Source organism: Gnatocerus cornutus, chromosome 5 (genome assembly GCF_029298725.1).
Source record: "Gnatocerus cornutus isolate USDA-ARS CGAHR chromosome 5, icGnaCorn1.1, whole genome shotgun sequence".
Lineage (NCBI taxonomy): Eukaryota > Metazoa > Arthropoda > Insecta > Coleoptera > Tenebrionidae > Gnatocerus > Gnatocerus cornutus.
The window spans coordinates 7,122,180-7,143,974 of record NC_142237.1 but is presented as its reverse complement, the minus strand read 5'-3'; the positions used below and the strand labels follow the sequence as shown (position 1 = coordinate 7,143,974).

Below are 21,795 nucleotides of genomic sequence, written 5' to 3'. Positions count from 1 at the left end.
TATAGAATAAATAAATAATTAAATAAATAACCGCTTGTTAGCGAAGTGTGTGGTTCTCTGCATGAACAAAGATAACTATATTGAAAACGATGAGCCAGAAAGAGAAGAACATGTGATAAATAAAGTGCCTAACAAGATGCTGTTAGTCGGACTACCCCCTGAGGTGAAGAACACTGTGTAAAGCATGCAACAACTCCTGACACAAGGACTACGATCTTGTTCTTTATTGTTATCAGAGGCAATGATGGTGAACCAAAAAGAAAAGCATGTTAAATCACGAGCACCGTGATGCTGAAATTAATTAACAATCGAGGTGTGCTAGAAGATTCCTGCAGACAACGATAGAAGTGATGCTTAAAGTTTTCATATAAATGCTAAGCAGGGCGAGAGATGGACCTGCGGCACCACCCGGGGACAGAACGTAAAACGAGTCCCACACCAATACGTTAAATATTTATAATATCATAAATTTATTTAAAATGTAATAAGCTTGAAATAGATAGTTGCCTATTAATAGTATATTAAAATACAGGGTCCGGCAACACTTGTGTCCACCCCCAAAATCGTCTTTAATTTTAAAGATAAAATTTTGAAAATTTGCATGCACTCATAGTTGACAAAGCTCTAGAAGCCGACGCAAAAATGTATTTTTTATCACTTATAAATTTGGCGTCGCGACGCTTTAAAAGTGTATTTTTTAGTTAATTGTGAAGTTTTATGAAATGAACCTTTAATTTAATTTTTTTTTCAATATAAATGTGTTAAAAATATCTCAGTTGACATTTTAGATTTAATGTAAATTGTATTCAAAATTTGAGGAAAAAATGCTGTTTTATCAAGTTAGTTTCCAATTTTATTACGTCAAAATTGGGAACTACGTTTACACCCATCTGTCAACATCTTGTGTCACAAATGACATCTATTCTTTGGTTCGTTTTAGAAGGTAACAAAAGTATTACTTGGCGAAATTGTCGCTTTGTCGATGTTAATTAACGATTTCTGGTGTCCATAAAGTGCAAAATGCCCGAGTTAATCAAAATTGACCTTCATAAGAGTGAATGAAGTGACTTGTGAAATTTTGGTGTAAACGTAGTTTGTCACTGCACCGTCAAAATGTTGAAAACTAACCTGATAAAACAGCGTTTTTTTCGCAAATTTTAAACACCATTTGAAGTAGATTTAAAATAAAAACTCAAATATTTGTATTACAGTTATGTTGAAAAAAATTGAATTCGCTAATATTACCTCAAAAAACCCAAAAATCGCTAAAAATTAAACTTTTTAGGCGTCGCGACGCCCAAGAAACCGTGATATCAAAACAAATTTTGGTGTCAGCTTCTAGAGCCTTGTCAACTATAAGCGTATGCAAATTTTCAAAATTTTATCTTTAAAATTAAAGACGATTTTAGGGGTGGACACAAGTGTTGCCGGACCCTGTATAAGTTTCACAAGACATAAGTTCTGGCGCACGTGTCTGTTGTTTTGTCGTTTATAAAATTTTTTGCTGTTGAGGCATTATTTTGAGATTATTTAGAAAAACCATTTGAAGTTTTTATTTAGGGACATTTTACTCAAACGGTCAATTGTCATCAAATGAGGTTTGTTATTGGATAAATTTCATAAATAGTTTTGACAAGCAAATGGCTGGAGTGCCAACTCACTAAACAGTGCTTTAATGAGTTTTTTCTATTTCGCGTTCATAATGAAGATATTTCGATACGCGTTTGAGTTTATTTTGGTGTCGTAATGGACCAATCCCGTGCCAATATTTCCAGGGGCATTTATTTTTCTTAGGTTTGCAGAAGGCAAACCGTCAACCTGCCGTCAACGTTCATAATTTAGATTTTGGTTTTGAAAAACCATGATAAATCGATCAATACACTATTTCTTGTTGTACTTGGCATAATAATTCATCAGAGAAAAACCCTTGGATGCAAGAGAACCATCATGATCATGATCATGATCAACATCTTCGCTCTCTTGGCACTCTTGCGCTCCGGTAACTTCAAAACGTCACACCTGTCAAACTGACTGAAATTAGATTTGGCTACTTCGATTTTTTTTCCTGAACATTTTGCAAATGCCAACTACCCTAAAATTCCCTAGATTTCTAAATCAAGTTTTTTCGTTTAAAATAAGGCGAAATAGAAAAAATAGCGTATGATACTTGTTCATAATGCATTTTGCCGCACTTACTACTTTATGACACTCCTCGCTGCGCTCGTCGTGTCCTAAAAACGTGCGTGCGGCAAAATGTTCATTATGAAACGCGTTTCATAATATACTATTTCAAAGCATTGAAAAACTGTAGATTGGTACTTGCCACACCAGTAAGTAGCCGATATTATTTAATAAAAATAAATTGTTAAAAGATGTGGTCTTCGGAATTTTTTCATTTATGCAAAACCCAAAATTATGTCAGTGACCGTAAATTAAATTTAAAAGTTTAAATCACGTCACGCCTCGGTGGTCCCTATGATTAGTTAACTTTTGCCTCACCCATTAACGAATAATTAGTGCCCATAATGAAATAATAATAATTCGTCTAAGATTTCATGTAAAAATCCCACTTTCAAAAACCTTTCAATAATAGCATGTTAGTTCCCAGTGGGCGGAATCTAATTATTGAAATCTAGTTAACACGACTCTCTTTTAATGACCACAACGGAAACGGTTTTTTCTCTTCGCTCGCCTAAATTTGGACAAGAAGAATTACCAAACGTCGACAGACCAAACGAGAAATTAATTAATTAAATTAATTCTGGACAAGACCGTCGACAAGATAAAAAAATGGAAACAGTGTGGTTCTCCAACATTATGCATATTTAAGAGCTTTTGATTTAATTCACAACGATAATAATTACTGATTCACCGAAAATTTTATTCCTCGAATTACACGAAATATAAACATCTCTAATGGGCTTCGTTATGGAACAAATCGCGTCCAAAATTGGTGGAGTAATCGATATGGGAGATATAAGCTGTCATCAATAATCAAATTAAAAATGCAGCAGGGACCGCCCACATTCATATATACAGAGAGATCGGGCTTCATATACACAGCTGGTCGGGTTGTGTTTTTTACCTGGAATTTTAATTTTGGTATACACGCGGTTTAATTTAACGCCTCATTGGAGATATTCGCCGTTAGGTATAGTGGAATAACCAATAAAGAATGTTGACCAAAACGACAAGTAGAGACGAAATTCCCCTCGTTTTCGCTTTTAGATAATCCCTGAGATTATGCAACTTTGTGATGATTAATGAGTACCGCCTTCTTTGCAGATTTCGGTGTAAGTCACGTATACTAGCAAACCAAAAATCCCGGCGAATATCAAAAAACCTCACGTGTAAGTTTCTCACACTTCTCATTATCATCAAACCATCAAATAAATCACTTTCGGCCTCACATTTTCCCCACATCCACATGCGTGGTTCAAGGTTCACACGTCCAGGGTGGTATTTAAACAGTTAATCATCTTCGGACACCATATCATTAACCTCGCTCTCTTGGTGTTAAATCGCGGCTCCCATTAGTCCATAATCGGAATTAATAAATCCATCTGAAAGCGTCATCTTCGACGCTTCTTCTTTTCCTTCATCTTCATCCAATTTGCATGAGTTCTCGGATTAGTTTATTTGTGCCGTCGTAAAACGGACGCAAATATTGACACGACTCACCAATAAACAAAGCGAAGAGTTTGCGTTTAATTTTAGTGTGGTGGTGTGTTCTGCGCCGTTTTGTAGGTATGCAAATGAGTGGCCATAAACAAAGGGCAGGGCGTGTAGTGACAAGCAATTATAACACGGTAAGCGTAATCATCTATAACGACTCGTTAACGCGACGACGACGCTGCGAAGATGATGCACTGGGTCTTAAGGATATTTATATATGTACGTGGATGTCTGATTTACCAACGAACTCACCTGTGTTGGGACCACCGAGAGATTCACAAGACGAATGACACCGGTTGCTGTAATTAATGTGGCGAGGTTCGACATTCTAGGGGTTTTGTGTGTTTGTTTTGTCGATGAGACGTGCCAGAGGTTTGGGCATGGAAAATGAACGAGGATAATGGTGATTTGCTATAATATTAGAAAATTTATGGTATTCATAGTGTAGTTGAAGATGATGGATCTTTAGAATTCTCTTCGATTTTTCACTGATTACCATTAAGGTATGCCGACTAAATGAGATTGTAGAGAAAATTTCATTTGGGTTCCAATTTTTTGACACTAGTAAGTTGAAATTACAAGATTTTCATTTGAGGTTGAAACTTCAAATATTTGTGTCTTTCAACGGTTGTTATTGTTATTATTGTATATAGTAAATCCAGCGAGTAAATAGGCTGATTTGAATTGTATGGCATGAAACATGGCAACTTGAAATACTCTAGAATTTTCCGTCTTTTTGGGGATATTAATCTCGATTTAAGTTGGTTATGCAACTACGCCTTCCCGCCTTTTTTAGAAATTTGTCAATCATTTGACATTCACTGACATTCGTCATTCTTGACCACTTTAAGATCCACTTTTTGCACTGCTCCTTGAGTTTTGTTGGTAAAATAGTGTCTAATTACTAGTTTTTCGGTTTTTCTCTTGTGCAAATTGTCTTTTGTTTTGTGTGCCTCTCGATTTCCGGGCGGAAGGACTTACCTGGCACACAGCTTTAAAGTGTGTAAAAATTGAGGTTTTCTCTAGTTACCAAATTAATGACAAAACACCGAATTAGTTAGTTTGTTAATTCCCTTTCTATAATCAAGTATTAGGAGCCATTTTTATAGCAGTAAATTTAGTAAAAATAATGAATTTTAAAATTAGCATCATGCCAACTATTTTAAATTTGGCGGTTGTTGGTACTAGTTTTTATCGCGCAGATTTGGTTAGAAAACTGTCATCTATTTATTCGTTGGACAGACTATACCTTACCTATAAGATTTTTTATCTTCTTGATGGTTTTACCTATTTTGTTTGAAAGTTACAAACTGACTTACAAAAAACCGAATCAACTCAACTTTAAGGAGTATAAAATTCCCAATTGATATTGTCCGTTTAAAGTGATTTTATATGCATACCCATAAGGCGATTAGTAATTTTTGTTGCTGTATAGATTTGACACGATATAAGAGGTTCTTCTACATATCTGCCACCACACATAGGTATGTATCTACGAATGCATTCTCATCTAGAATGTCGTTGCATCTTTGCCCATCGCTTCAGTCTTTGGCAATGGTATTTAATTTCAAAAGAAACGGCTATTTCTGGATGATAGAAGAACGGCCCAAGAAGTTGATACCGATGTTACCATTATAATTACCTTTTCAACATAATAGAAGTCCAAGTTTCGACGTTAAATATTCTTGTTGAATCCGTCGGCGTCGCCCAGATGGGAATCAATTGTTTTAACCATAAATACAGACAGGACGTCTTATTTAACCTGACTTTTGTCATTATATTATATTTGCCAAGCTAAGAAAAAACCAAATTTGAAACGCTCATTTCATTCTTTTGAACAACCCTAAAGAATTGAAGATTAAGTAATCAAAAATTGATTGTTGACTTAATAATGATAATAATTAGAAGCCATTTTGACAGCGGCCATGTGTAGTGAACAATAAAGTTTTTATCACGAGGAATTGATTAAGCACAACTAATTAATGGGGTAGAGAAACTCCAAAGGATAAAGATCGTTTGTAATAAAATAAATATACTGGGTGGTCAACCAATGTTTTTCTCCATTGATTTAATAATTCCTTTAACTTATCATCCCCTTAAATTACAGTTTATATTTTTCACAATTTTTTTAAGTCGTATACCTACTTTACATACACATGTAACGTACCATTAACGTCTTCAAATAATTTAATTCCGTGTATTTACTTAATTGTCGCAGGCAGTTTGTCAATGATGGTTGCCAGTTCTGAAGTTTTTCAGCTTCGAAGTGACGATGATGACGATAATAATATAGATATTAGTTTTACGTATTTACCTATCATAAAACACCCTTTATTGCAGGCAGGTAGGATTATGATTATAGTGAGCGCAAATTTCGTATTAAAAAAATACCAACATCTTTATTAGTATTTCAAGATCCGTTAATCCACGCCGTCAAAGAACGTTCTTTGCTCTGGCAATATATCTCATCCCAGATGATTTGGTTTTCTAAACATTTTATTGGGTTTTATTGGGTCTTTGAGTTTCAGATAGGTGAATATTTTCATGTGAATGTATTGTTACAATTTAATCATCGCTCTGATGATGATAGCATTGCTATCGAAACGCGCGTCAGCATTTTTTGTAAAAAAAAAATTGTTGCTTGGGAAAAAATTGTAATTTTAATAATTATTGTTAGAATGTTTAATGTTTTCTTTAACGGTACAGAACGTATCTTTAATCTTTTTTTGTAGTAAAGATTGATTAAGAGGCTTGTGTTGTTTCTAGCTTATTTCTAGCTTATCCAATAAGTGAAAAAATATTTCTTTTTTAAGGAAAAAGAATAAAGGTGCTGCGTGATTCTTATTAAGAACTGGCATTTCTAATAACATTTCTAAAAGTTGTTGCAACTCAGATTTGGACTTTGTTGGATTTATTTTAGTTATTGCTTTATTTCCACTAGTGGATTCCATTCCGACCGATAAGTGGTCTGAAAATTTTAAGTAAGTAAGTATATTTATTACCTACAATTTTCTGTTCATTTAGGGTAATAGAAATAGACACGTATTGAAGTTTGTAAAAGTAACAAATAGACAATTGAACAAATAAAATATTTATTAATTACACAAAAACTTGATAAAACTTGACGATTAAACGATGATTAAGCAGTTTAATCATCGCTCTGATGATGGTAGCATTGCTATCGAAACGCGCGTCAGCATTTTTTGACGAAATTTGGTGTTTGGGAATAAATTGTATTTTTGATAACAAAAGGTAGAAGTGAAACCGTGAAGAGAATTTTAATCAACGATCTGATAAACACCAGAATTTGCACTAGGATTTAAGATACATAAATTTGATTAAAAGTGTTATAAACTTTTGTAATCGAACTCACCTTAGACAATATTGTTCAATTTTCAATAGATACCCTATCTCTCTACTTTTGTAAAGTTTTTAACGATAAATTGGTAACACAAAGTGAAATTTAATCTACGAATTAACAAGCTAACTATCTCAAATTTCTATGAACAAGTTACCGGTAAATGTTTCAAACTGTAAATAGGTATGATTCAAAAATAAAAGACAACGGCGCTATATTGTATAAAATGAAATGAATGATGAAATCTGCATTCAATTATAAGTTCCAAGGCAGTATGTAGCACGTTTAAGCGTGATTAAATTTTAGATGCTTGATAATTTAACGTTATTTAACGTGTAAATTTGCGTTCTTAATACCTCTAATGCACTATGCAATAGAATCACTTACTGTACAGTACCTGGATATTAAAGGAATAATTAAATTTCGCCATTATTTGGTTTATTGAGTCTGTAGCTAGTCGAGGAAACTTTATTCCTGAAGGAATGTATTCTAATTAATTCATTATAGATTTTTAGTAGGTCCACACATGTAGGATATATTTAATCATATTATGGTAAAATACGAATCTAGAGTGATTTATGACTGATTGCTTAGGATTGGTTCATTAATAAAAATCACCAAGCAAATCATCAATAAAATACTTAAAATAAAAAATAATTCCAGAACTCGGCATTCCCTCTTGTTCATAAATACGCCGTTTTAGAATGAGATGAACTGAAAATAACTGTATTTAATAGGTTTATTTATTAAAAAATATTAATAATTTAGCTGTGTTACAGTATAATGATCATAGAAAGATAACTGCAGTATGAGTAGAAATCTGTAATATTAAAAAAAAATTCTATAGAATTTCCAATTTTTTATGTTTATTTATGAACGTGGTCTATTAATTTTAATTGAGATGTACCTATATTTGGTAAAAAATGTACCCAAAAAAATATGCAGATTTGTAATTACAGAGTGTGTTATTCAGTTATAAAGCTCTTGGAGAGATGGCGCTTGACTCTCAATTGACAGCACTTCCACCTTGTCCTTCCTACGAGATGGAGCTTTTCGATGTTGGCGGTGATGAAGATCCGGTGTACATCTCTGTCATATTTAACAGGCTAATTCAACGTTTTTTTTTAAATTTTTTGAATAGATTTATTACCGTACCCCTTTTCCTAGAAACAAATATTTAAGTCGAGTCGTCATTCCTGTCATAGCTGGCTTATCTCTAAATATACCCAATCCGCCGGAGCCTACAAAGTTTGTCCTTAATGTGGGGTAAATCCCCCGATAAGGACGAAGGAATCGATTCATTATTGAGCAGGTGACATTTACGACGCTGGGGGGGAATTTAGTCGTAATTGTGTCCTCAGTTTGCAACTAATGAACGTTGGAACATGACCCCGTTTTCCACAGCTAATTCGACAAGAATCTAACAAATAGTGTGCCATCCCACAGGAACTAGTTCAACTGTTAATGGAAATTTCTGATCGCCAGTGTGAAGTTTTATGGATGAGAATTTGCGTGCGGTGTCGCCTTTGGCGGTGAAATCTCTTCTAAACCGATTTATTTGCGACCTAAAAAGATTTAATTTAAAGGGTGAAAAATTCTATCACTTTAAATCAAATAAAACGGTTATATTCTTGTTTTGCTAGTGAAACTATTGCATTAATAAAATATACCAAAAAAGTAAGAAAACAAATTGCAAAATAAAATAGGACGATAAAGAATCAAGATTACCTACTTTAAATTTCGTGCAAAAAGAACCGAATTTTAGAAGAATAGGGTCATAAAATAAATTGAAAATATGTTAATCTGGTGCTTCCAGACAAACATTCAATTTTTTTGAGAGACGGTCTCAATTAATAAGGTTTGTGCAAAATAAAATTTCACAAATATCGTGGATGGATTTTTGTCTGCCAAATCTTCAATTTTTTTTTTTACATTTATTAAAATTTTTATGTTTTATACACGTTCAAAATTCTAAGTTCTCTGACTAAAAAAATTCACTCAAATTTTTCAAAAACCTAATTTGACGAATTTTACCCAAAGTACCATATTTAAGTTGCTTGTAAAATTGCTTTCCGGATTATGTCGCAGTCGGGAAATTCGTATACACCTATTTATTCCAATGTTTATTTACGCGTATACGTATATTTTGGTAACATTTCGTGTTTTTCTTGTGCCCACATTCATAAACTATGTGTAGAAGCATCCGATCTCGTGCTTGTCGTTTTTTGTAGTGATGGAGTACGAGCTGACATGTGTGATAAATAAATTCGCGCTCACCAGATTTTTCGCTGGATTTAATAAACATCCCTCGTATTTTTCAGTTTTTATTTCTTATGTTTCGTAACCACCTAATAAATAACGTGTCACTTTCTCAACGACAAATTCGGCGCGACTGTATTAATATACGTGTTTTTCGTTTTTCTTTTCACAAGTCTACGTCGTACAAATAATTTTTATAAATATAACCCCCACTGCGTCTATATAAAACTTTTAAATCTGATTAAGGTCGCTGAAATTACGTTCGTCCGCATCTTCCAAATTGTTTTAATAAAATTTCTCCTCGAAGCACGTCTAATAAAATCAAATTCAGGCGAATGTCAACAACATAAATATTGCAAATAAGAGGGTCTTCTTAATTTTTTATTAAAGAGTGGGTGGTTTCCCGCATTTCATGTTGGCCTCAAAAACATAAATCTTAACCCATCGAAAAAATAAATTCGTGCATCTGTCATCGGGGGATGTAATTTTTTCTTTCTCGTTTTCTTTTGTGCATGTGATGGCGAGAGAAGCAACAGTTGTTACTAATCTCCTAGAAATTCGATTATGCAGGCTTGTGGTGTAGATGGCCGGATATCTGCGAGGATGCTCTGTCAACACAACTAATTGATGTCATTAGAGTCGCCAGACTCCAGCTGTTGATGACAAACCGCCACTCGATTACCTGAGCCTCAAAAATCAACTCCGGAGTGTTCCGGGGAATGTCAATCAAGGAATGCGCTGAAAGGTTAACTTGGAGTTATCCATACGTATTGTCTTCGAGTTTTTTATGTTTGCTTGGAAAACATTTTCCTCGGAATTCGATGATTACGATAGCAACATCTTGCTTGTTTGTGCCAAGAATCCAACTTTAGATGAAGTTCAGATTTTCAGTGTTCATCTGCAATTATCGATTTGTTCTTTTTTAAGATCACTCTATGAACCATTCATTAGGATAGCTTTTATACTATTATGTTGGTGGCGAGATTTTAATAAGCGGACTGAGTGCATCACTTATTTTCAATTAAGATTTCTGCAATTTCTTTGGCGAAGTAATCCACCACTTCCGGCTCCACTAATTAGAAGCGGCAGTCCCTAAAGAACAACGAACATCTCTTTAAAAAACACATCACATGTAGCAACACAAAGCAGCTCTGACATTTCCTTTGGCAACAATCGTTAGGGAATTTTGCTCAAATAAAAAATTTATTAACAAATATGCAGGCAACATATTCCCTTGTTAGACGAACAGGGCCCTCAATTTTTAATGATTTGTGTTCCAGATCTAATGCTTGTATTAGTAATGTTCATTGGCCAGTCGCCATCAGTATCATTGGCCATAACAACATTTTCACCTTTTCTACTGCATCCGGATGTCCATTCTCATTTTCAAAGTCTGTCAAGTACAGCTTCCGACCCCCAAGCTCGTGTGTCGTTGCAATTTAAAACATTCGACATTTGCACCGGAAACAAGATTTGAAAATGAGTGCCGCTTTCGTGTCGAGGGAGTACCGATTACATGTCATGTGCCACTGCGTGGAAAGCCGAGTTTTCCGGCGGAACTTGCGAAATACCTACGTTGCGAAATATTAAAAGATTTATATCTTATTGATAATGATATTTAGTAGCAATATGTTACAAAAATCTTGATGGAACAAGAGCTGACTCGCCAGACTTTATTCGATGTCAAACAAGTCTGATTTATTCCATTTTTCTGTAAGATGTAATATTCTATACTGAAACGACATTTTATGAATCAAATCCCACACCACAACGTTCTAAATTTCAAATAACGAATTACCGGCAAGACGTGCGATGACATGTCGCACCATAACAGACGCAAGACCTTAATAACATTCATTTAAGGTCAAGGTATAAGCGCGCTTGGCAGGAACGCTAAATATGTTGAAACCGTTATTTTTTTATGGATATATACAGTGAGATTGGAACGTAAAAGCTAATTTAATTGAGTTCCAGGACAGAACTAATTGTAAAAGGACATTAGGGTTGCTTCACAGACCTAAACTGGCTCTTCCCGCATGACAGGAGCTTTAATTAGTATTTTGACGTAAAAACTTGTCTGAGCTTTTCATTCTCATTGGTATTTTTTCTCTCAAATGAATGCTGGATGGAGGTTTATGGTCTGCAAATGCGGTTTTTAGGACGAGGATGAAGAAAACGCGTGTTTTATTGTAATTGCAGTTTTAATTAAAGTTGGATTTCTGGATGAACTATTCAAGAACTGCACTTTTTAGAAAGAGCTTTTTCTATTTTGTAGATGTAACGGATTTTGTATTCGGTAATCTTCTTTTACTCTGGAATATTGAGTATAATATGCCAAATGCGTATGCAAGACTCGTTGTTGGTAAATTGAAAATATCAAAGGGGAAGGAAATTCTTTCGATCATTCAATACTAACAAAGTTATCTTTACGATTCATTAAGTAGGAAGTCAAGGGATGATTTTCAAATCAACATTTAAAGCAAAGATGTGCTTTGTACAATGGCGCATTGTCCCCATTTTCTCTTTATTCCCATTTTTTGATTATTGTGATTTTTGAAAGGTATATTTTGCTCCGCTTATTATTGATATTGATTATAGCGTTGTCTGGTCGCACAGGTGACAAACATAACGAGGAGGACAAGCAAATCAAAAAATTGGTGGACGTCATCACAACCTGTTATACGATATCTCTGGGGTGCAATCTCGAGTTCATACGATACAATTACCGTATGCAAAATTTCGTAGAAATCGTGTTTGTGGCAATGTGGTGATATTCAGTTTCCAAATTAAATTCTGTCCTAAAATTGGCGACAAGTTTGCAAATTAAGTTTAAGTTCTGAGGTTCTCACCTTGCCAAGATTAAAATCTCTAAATGCAGTTTTTGAATTGCGGATTTTTAAATGTTCCAAATCTAAAATTGTTGGATTGGCAAATTTCAAGACCATTTCTCAGATTCTAAAATTTTTAGATTTTTTAATCCATCGATGCTCTTCTGGCTTTTAAGTTTTTTCAAATATACATTTTAAAAAATTCTACGGACTCCATAATTTTCAACATAACCATTATTATCGCTCTAATTTTGTTAACAAATTCTGTAAGGGGTCGATTTCAAGTGTGACTTGCGTTACTGCAAATCCCATTTGCAACATAGCAACGCCAATCATATTGCTCATACCTTGGCAACGGTTGCAAATTTGCGTTAACGCAGTGACTTGAAATCGACCCGTTAGTCTTGAAGTTTAAAAATCTGGGATCCTAGAAGGCCGATGAATGTCTTTTAGAATCCGACGCTCCAAGAACCAGCAACTTTACAATCTTGATGATTTAGAATTTGCTTAAATTTCAAAGGGAATTTTAAGGTTATTTTAACTATTGTCTTCGAAATGTGTGGCACACCATGAAGCTATTACAAACGATGTTCCATTTGTCAAGGATAGTTTCAGCAAATCTCAGTAAATCCGTCTATTTAGAAATGGATTATTAATCATAATATATAGAAATGGATTATTAATCATAATATATTCATAACCCAAAGTCTTTCATTCGTCTCAGTTTGTACAAACTTTTGATATTCAAAATATAATTTAAAAGGGGGTTTTACACTATTCGCTCGTTGGTCAACTTATCGGTCTTCTAGTTCTTAAACGAAGGACGTTAAGACAAAAATTCTCCATTTCACGGATTACCATCTATTTACGAAACACCCTTTATACTTAATTGTGACTCTACTTTTAAATACGGAGATGTTCTTGTCTATGAAGAAATTAAAAGATAACGAAGAATAAGTAAACTGACAAAATCTGCCTTATCCGTTTAATTTTACAGTTGGCTGGAAGATGTCCTGTAGTTGATGCAGAACCTAATTTTGTAGACATATAATTTGGTGTTTTGCAGCTTCAACTAACATCTGTCGAGTAAGAAATTAATAGCTACATGCATGAGAAGCAGCTATAAGCGGTGTGTACATATGCATTTATTAGAACTAATATTCCTATTGTAGATTATTATTTGAGTAGTGAAGGACAACCAAGTCATAGAACTTGGAACTTTGAAGTGGGTCTAGTTTAATTTCTAGGTTTGATTGAATTCGACGAACAGTTGAGTCTTGATTATGCAATTAGAGATCTTCTTCGTCGCCCTAAATGTCTCCGTGATGAGGAGCCGATAGACAATCTTTGACATTTGTGGTGTCTCTTAAGGATCCAATAATTGCTTTACAGAATTATAAACATACGATAGAATCGACTAATTGTTACGTAAACGTTTCCATCATTTTTCGAACCCCATCCCCTTGTTAATTTGTGCTTCCAGATGAAATTTTCCTAAAAATATCTTGACGTGTTAATTGTTAATTGAGTGTGAGAATAATCCTCGGTCGTGGTCCATTCAAACTCGTTTATTTATCGGTGAATTGAAGCTGCAATTTACGCGCAGCTGATTCAATTTGACGGACGCTTTTATGAACAGCTGAAAAATTTCCACTGAAAAAAGCGCCGCTAATCAATGTGAAGACAATTTTTCGGCCCTTTCAGTTTTAATTTGATTCCATCGCGTTTTGCAATCAAACGATTCGTGTCCAGTTCACCGATTATTCATTAGAGACGATCCCGTCTCATTTGTATGAAAAAAATCATATCGGTGAAAAATCAACGTCAACGGAATCCTCGACGGAATCGACGACAAACACACCGGAAACCTGCCGGAATAATTGTTGGGGGATTTCCGGTCTTCTTTTCTCGATCCCGGAGGCACGGTAAATATTTTTAAACGATTGACCGCCGGCGTTGAGTTGGAACCAAGTAAACAATTTCAGACGGTTTGTTTATTTAAATCCATCGACCCGATCGCAGCGATGTTATTCCTGACTTTCTTTAAAAAGTACGAGTTTTACCACGAATCTTGGAATAATAAAATTACTAAGTGGGGTTGGACACCCTTCGACGACCGCTTTTAACTAGCGCGAAATTTTCAATTTGAAACTTTTATCAAATTAAATTAGCCAGCAGCTAAATTCCTGCAATTAACGCCAGTCCTGTAACTGTGCTTGAATTGTTCTTTAACTCACGGTGACTGCAGGAATTTCTTCAATAAATTTTAATCACATTCAGTTTCCTGTAGGAAACTAGATCGAGGTCAGGGTGAACAAACGAGATCAACATCTTGCGGAAAGGAATTTCGACGTGCTAGCTCCACTAATTGTGATTACGAGAGGCATCAAGAAAATTTTCCCTAATTTCTTTTATGATGATTTTTTCGGACGATTTAATTGCTTCGGATAAACGTGGCGGCGCGCTTTTGACTGTTTTATTAGCGAAGAATGGGTTAACTTGTAAACAGAATTGTAAATTATAATTATTCGGCGCTAATTCTGTCAGAATCCTCGCCCGAGTGTTTTTTAGTTAAGGCGGAAAAATACTAGTTTTCATTCGTTTTAATTACCGCGGGTTTCCTCGAGCTAGCAAAAAAGAGGAGAGGAGCCCGCCAACTTCATCTGTGATAAATATGCAAATTTGAAAAAAAAAAGTAATTGGAAATTGCTCAGTTTTCTGTTAAAATAATAACTAAAATTGAACAAAAATCAGTTCGTATCTAATCAAAACAAAGCCCTTCGGACATTAATATTCCAAATTTATTACAATGTCATATCTACTCAGCTTTACACACAAAATAAAATATACGAAAAATGTAAAAAAACGATTTTTTCCGTGTTTTCGTTTCACATTTTCCCTTAGAAACTTTCATCCAAGTATCTGTCCTCATCTCTGAAGCGAACTTATCGATTGTCGTGTAGTCCGATAATGAAGCCATCGAGAGAAGTTGAATTACCTCCTAAGAAGTCTATTTGTATTGTGCTTCGCCCAAGATTTTGTCGCCACTCACAGCTAAAACCGTCTTATGCAAATGTTGTATCTTTGTCATGTTTAAACATGATGCACATGTTGACTATGTCAAGCGGAAAATATATATCAACGCATAAAAGATCCTGCGAGGTATCCGCGTAGCTGGTTATCGCAGGAATCGTCAAGAAGGAAGCTCCGTGTAGGTGAAGATTAACGTAAACTTTATATAGACATGCGATCGTTTCGTTATAACGACGCCATTTGTTTGGAAAAATCCTGCCGATAGCAGGAATCGTTGCAATAATGGTTCGTTGGTACAGTTTCGAGTTCTAGGTACCGATTTCTAGCAAACAGTCCGTCACTAAACCCAAGAGAACTGTAAATATGCAAATGCTGCTTTGTACAGTTTAATTCAACCGTCGACGCCGTTATGTGAAGTTCCTTTAAAAAAATACCAACGCAAAACCAACAGGAATTGTATATTAAGTGCCTACGAGGGTATGTAACGAAAGTGGATGAATTTATGCGCAACATCAAGGATTCTTGAATTCAGAAAGAAAAAATCAACAATAATAGAAATTCAGGGAACGTACGCTTTTCCTGAAAGGACGTTGGTTAGTTCAGGCACAATGTATGTCATGGAATTTCCTCGAACTTTCGCCGGCAGTTCGGAACTGTTATGAGTAAAGAGCGGATTCTATGAAAAATGCAAAATGCAGTTTTATTTTTAGTCTGTGGGATTCGATTTTTAAAACTAATTTGCTTATTATTTTCCATATTATTTGCATATTACAATTCCATATTTTTAAAAGACATGCTCTGGATATTATGCAACAAAGTAGATAACGAAAGGCGTATTTTGGGTTGCTTAAATTGAATCTAATTAGATCAAAAGAGAAAAAAAATTAAAGATTTAAAGCATACAGAAGACTACAGGATCAAGAGAACAAAGACAATTTAGGAAAACAGAAAAGAGTTCAACAACATTTGAAATAAGCGATTTCCAATCTCAAAGTCGAAGAATGCAGAGTTTTAAAGTTTTTGAAAGAGTTAAAACAATCGAAGAACTAAAAATGGAAAAATGGAAAAATCCAAAATATCCAAAGAATAGGAGAATTGCAGTGAAAATAAAGGTTAGAAAAGTAACAAACAAAGTCAATCGAGGATAAAAAATTAATTAGAAAGAATCAAAATTTGTGAACATCTAGAAGATTAAAAAAAAATAGAAAACACATTAAAGGATACACATACAAGGACTTCAGAAATATGCACAAACAATATAAAAATCCGAAAATTCTGAACAACACAAAAATTTCTTCATCTTCCTAAAGGCTGCATTAAATATACAAGGTTGTATCTACATATTTGTGTTACCTTATTATACAAAATTAAAATTAAAATAAAAACATTATAACAGTAATTATGCTCAACATTGAATGCAAACAGAAAATCAATTATTGAGTCTAGTGATGGATCCTCGGAACAATACCTGAAGCATCCACAATCAACACCTCGTAACTATTAATAGGACGTTGCACTCCTCGAAAAGGGAACCACAGGATCTGATGCCACACATTTCCTACCAAAACATGTCCTTGAAAGGAGATTCTACCAACATACATAACTTTCGCATTAGATGGTATATCATAACCTGCTCTAACAGCATCTAAATTTGCTATGTCTTGCTTAAAAGTCTCCTTGGTTGTTTTTACCCATCGAAAATTTTCCGGTTGGTCAGTACACAAGATCTAAAAAAGTCATGAAATGAAATGGAACTTACTTTCATCTCTAGTACCTTGACATCAAAAGCAGCTTTTTTCACACCATAGCACGGAAATTCCACTTCTTTTTGTCCGGGAAAAAGGGTTGCTACATAGAGACCATGGCTGTGGATGTATCCTTCTGCGATGTAGGTTTGATGGCCATTCACATCTTGTCCGGCAGGCAAGGCGTCTGGAGGAATAACGCCAGTGTAGTCACGCCAATAATATTGATCTAAAATTGCAAAATTGTTTTATCAAGCGGTTGGATGGTTTTACGTACCAGAACTTCCAAAAACTAGTATTGCCCCAGGCAGTAAAAAGATGTATAGAGCCTTGTAAATCATTGTTCAATCTGTCATTTATTGGGTTCATTAGGTAAAGAAGGTTGCGCGAAGATAAAAAGTTAAAGGTCAGTCAGTGATAGAAAACGAAATAAGTATACAAGGCGGTTGTAAATGGTTTTTCCCATAATAATCGATAGTTTTTGAACCCGGCAAGATAACCGCATAATCAAAATTTTATAGGTGGCGCCATCTTCATTATTTTTGACATTTGACGAGGGTAGTTAAATTACTTTATTCACGTTGCCATGACAGGGTTTACATCTTTATATTTTTGGTTTTTGTGCGAACTGTAACGTTTGTTTGTATAAACGGCTTGAATAAAGTCTTCTTTACAAATGAAATAACCCCTCCGAAGCTTAGAGAAACTCCTGAAGAAATTCCTTCCCGAAAATTATTATTAATTGTAATAGGCGACCTCTGTTCATTTCGAGTAATACTTGTCGCAGGTTGGGAATTTAAAATGACCGAAAAACGACCTAACAATGGCCTATTTTCCTCCCTCTTTAAACGTTATAAAGTGACTTCATTATCATAGAGATTGCGAAATTAATTTTGTGGTTGTTTTTGAAAGTTACGAAGAAACAGAAACACAAAAGTTTCCTCTTGTTTGTAGTCTTTGTATGTGAAATGAAACGTAAAACCAAAGGTGGATTTAAGATTTATTTTATTGAAACAGAACTATTCAGAGGAAAAATCCTCCCAGTTGTAAACTTCTTAGATATAAGTTGGTTCAGCGCTTGGAACACGTTTAAACACTTCTAGGGATAATACCGTTTCTTACATCCATCCACGTTTCCTAAGATAGTGCAATGTAAATAAGAAATGTGCCGAAATATCGAAAAGCAGAGGTTTTCCATTTATATTACGTACAAGATGGAAGCGGCACCACGCTTTGGCAGTTTCCAAATAGTCACATAAATAAAGTAATAAATTGCAATCTGTTGAAAATTTGGCATTTCTCGCCCTCTCCAGCTTCCGTCCAGCCACCCCCGGGGGCAGTCAGAATCCGTCATATCCTCTAATTCGTATACAAGTTGGCAAAAACAAGACGAGCGCTTGTACATACCTCAAACTCCGAGCGCGCGCTCAGTCTTTGATAAACGCCGGCACCGTTTGGACGCGGACGCATTCGCTCCGAAGAAAAAAACACGCGACGTGTGCCGAAAACTAAGTCAAGTAAATTAATTTCCACAATTTTTGACAAAAATGTGAGTTCTCTTCTTAACAGCTGGAGGAGAACGCCTGCGTTAAAATACTCCAAACTTCATAATTTCGAAAGTAAGTGTAATTTTATCGGTGGTTGATTTTCTCAGCCGTCTCGTAAATAATAGCGGCGGAATAGTACCACTTATCTCACGAGCCCTACATTATTTCGGTTGTCATCTCTGGCTTGGAGAGTCCCTAAAGGGTAATGAAGACTTCGCGCCTGGAATTTTATCATCCAAAAAGATATTGGCTTAGGTCAGTGGTGGCAGAAAAATTGTCAGCTTTTATTTCTGGAGGACCTTCAACGCGTAAAAAATTAATAGTCATGTTTTGACGCACCATACGTTTTTTTTGCGGAAATTAACATTGAAATTTTGGACGTGAAGATACACACAGATGGGTTTTTTTACGAGGAAAATGATGCATTATATTTGATTACCGGCGAAAAGGTGATAAAAAAATTGGGTCACAACAAGATTAGTTGGGTGTTTTTCACCAATTAAATTTTACATGATTTGGCTTGCCAACCTACTAAAAATTAAAAACGCCTTGTCTGATGAATGAATGATGTTATTGTGTTGGCTTTTTTGCGGCGTGTTCTGTGTAACCAATAATGGAGACTAATTTCATTATTTATACTTAAATGAAGTTTTCGCGGCAGTCAAACTTGAATTTGTTGAAGTTAATGGGAAAACTATGTTACCTCAACTTTAATATGCTTATCATTTTATTAAGTTTAGATGTCGCTTCCGAGTCATAAAACTGTTTTACTAATGTAATTTGATGCTGTGGTCGTATAATAGATGTAATTCTAATAAAGGAGTCATTTTCATGTTGTAAAATGTAACAAAACTTATGAAGATGTGGCTTTCGAGAATCTTATATTGAAGCAAAAAAGTATTCTTTAAATACAAAGGAAATTTTTCATCAAACCATTCAAATTACATAGTTTCTAATTAAATACTAATTAATTTGATATCTTTATAAAGTCAAAATATTGTGTAATCTTTGTTGTGGTAAATGTCGCTTTCTTTTTAAATGCCCACGAGTGTCCAGTGTAATCTGTTTTTTTTTGCCGTACTACTGCAGTTTTTCCGAACTGACTTTAATTTTGAAATCATTCTGAGATATGTAAAAAAATTGACAATGCTGTTAGTTTGTTCATTATGTTATTAATAAGTTATCCACATAATTTTAATTTTTCGATAGCTGATTGTTTCAAAAAGTAAAAAATAAATTTAGTATAATATCCATTCACAAAACATAAAAATCAAGTTACCTTTGATTTCTATAAAATCAGAGTGTACTTTTCAATAAAAGTCAGTTCAGTCAATTTCAGGCAATGTCAGTTCAGTTTGTACAATTTTTATTTACCTTAAAGAACTTCTTAGTGTCTTGCAGAAATTATTTATTTTTTGCGCTTTTTTGCAGAGTGAGTCAAAATTAAAGATTTCATTTTGAAATTTTGGCATGATAATTGTCAAATGTCCATTTGGTTATCTCACCAAATGTTCCGTTTAGGGTTATTTTTTATCGCTAACCATAGTAGCTTTTATGTTTTGTGAATGGATTTACTTATTTTATTTTCGTATATTTCATCCCAAAATTTTTAACATACTGTAACAAAAAAACACGTTGATTAGTGATAAGTGTCAGAGAAACAAACCACAAAATTGCAACAAAAAATGTAACCCCAAATTCCCGAATTAGAGAAATTATCCATTCTCATCCGAGACGTTATTACGCCATTTCAGCACCTGAATGCCCCGAACACTCTTTCCGGTTGCGCCGGCTCTCGCCAATTTAACGCGTTGGCTGTATTATGTCTGTGACGAAGCCCAGTTGGAATTGGTTCAAAATTTATCATAAGCGAGTTTTATTTTTATCTGTTTAATCTATTAACAGAAGCTAAATTTAAAATTAATTTTTAATAAAAGTGAAAGCGACATACTTAATACCAATTATGAATAAATTGATAAAAATGATAAATTTTTATGATCTTCTGATATATTACTTTTTTCATTCCATTTTTACCGTTTCAGTCAGAAGAAATTTTATTACTAAATTAATAAATTCTTAGAACTATAACCGAAACAGCGCAATATTGAAAAGGTCATTCGTTATTCAACGGAGATGTTTTTTTGTTAATTGCTTGTAAAATGCCAAAAAATGAAAATCGAAAGTCTTTGAATATGATTATACGCAGATTTTGATATTTATTTAGTCACAGGTTTATTGGAAGAAAACAACAAATCGTCGTCTCAGTGGCACCCTACGCAATCTCAATTTTTGCAACTTTACAGGACAATAAAAAAACTGTTTTTTTTTAGATTAAATACATTTTTGGAATAGTAATCCTATACATTTGTTTTTTATTGTGTTTCAAACGATTATTAAAAGTTTTAATAAAATAAAACAATTTTCTGAAGAAATGCTTGAGATAGAGGGTGTTGCCTTAATTTTTGCCTGAGATAGAGCAAGTTGCAGTTTACGTTTTCAATACTATACAAATAACAAACAACTTTTTTTGTGTTAAATGACAAATCTCATCCTTTTAACCATTGTAATTGTGAATACATCCGAGCATGGAATTTCGGGTATTGCTGGAATTTATGAACGGACCACCGTCGACATCGACAACCTTCTGGCATCGATGGAGAGCATAACATAAATAGACAACTTATTCCAAATTATTTTAAACATCAGTCATAATCCCAATAAAGCTTAAAGTACATCCAATTCTATGTGACAGAAAAAGCTATAAGCGTTAATTGGTTGGCCTTTTTTTTTCACCGTGTCTTCTGTAGATTCTGATTAAATCAAAATGAGTGAAAAAGAACGTATTAGTTCAGTTGGAACATAATATTTATAAAGAGCCATCGCTAACTTCCATTTTTGTGGATGTTCAATTAGTCAATTAGATTAGGTATAATTTTACAAACTCGCCGTATGTTAAAAATTATGACATTTACCATGCTAGGTTGATATTGTTGTATTAATAAAAAACGTAGACACTTTTTTCATGCGTGTTCAAACCCTCGCGCTGACCTTTTTTTCGAATTAATTACATTGCTTTAAAAAAATTGTTTTTTTTTATTACTATTTGATCTGTAGATTTATTACTTTAAAATAGAAATCTTATGGTTATTGATGCTAGAAGTGGATTATTTTAAATCGAATTAATAATTTTTTATAAGAGGTATTGTTAACTGACGATATTTGCTTAATATGAAGGAACATAGGACAATCTATGTTGGAAGCACCATCAAACATTTTTCTTCTCGCTTAATACACTTTTAACTCAATCCGACATACACTTTTATTCTACCTTATTTTGAATTGAGAATGAA

At 34.2% G+C, this 21,795-nt stretch overlaps 2 protein-coding genes across 4 annotated transcripts in view; one reads left to right on the top strand and one right to left on the bottom strand.

The window, feature by feature from the left end:
• 5-HT2A (5-hydroxytryptamine receptor 2A) overlaps positions 1-21,795 on the top strand; it is a 94,239-nt gene that overhangs the window by 21,575 nt on the left and 50,869 nt on the right. For 2 of the 3 annotated variants that reach the window (XM_088037660.1, XM_088037662.1), the window contains exons 1-2: positions 18,333-18,415; positions 18,468-18,517. The exons of the other annotated variant lie outside the window; for it this stretch is intronic. The gene's annotated coding sequence lies outside the window, so the exon portion shown is untranslated. Of the gene's footprint in view, positions 1-18,332; positions 18,416-18,467; positions 18,518-21,795 lie in introns of those variants that run through there. 3 annotated transcript variants of the gene reach the window in all.
• LOC148174027 (pfs47 receptor-like) lies at positions 16,458-17,309 on the bottom strand. Its single transcript, XM_088037171.1, has 3 exons — positions 17,176-17,309; positions 16,928-17,127; positions 16,458-16,880 (listed from the first exon to the last, which is right to left on the bottom strand). The coding sequence occupies exons 1-3, from the start codon at positions 17,237-17,239 to the stop codon at positions 16,596-16,598; spliced, it is 549 nt and encodes a 182-aa protein (XP_087893297.1). The 5' UTR covers positions 17,240-17,309; the 3' UTR covers positions 16,458-16,595.

Coding starts and splice junctions, on each gene's coding strand:
- LOC148174027 (XM_088037171.1), bottom strand. CDS start 17,239: ATGATTTACAAGGCTCTATACATCTTTTTACTGCCTGGGGCAATACTA. Junction 17,128..17,175: donor ACTAGTTTTTGGAAGTTCTG/GTACGTAAAACC, acceptor TTGCAATTTTAG/ATCAATATTATTGGCGTGAC. Junction 16,881..16,927: donor AAGCTGCTTTTGATGTCAAG/GTACTAGAGATG, acceptor TGACTTTTTTAG/ATCTTGTGTACTGACCAACC.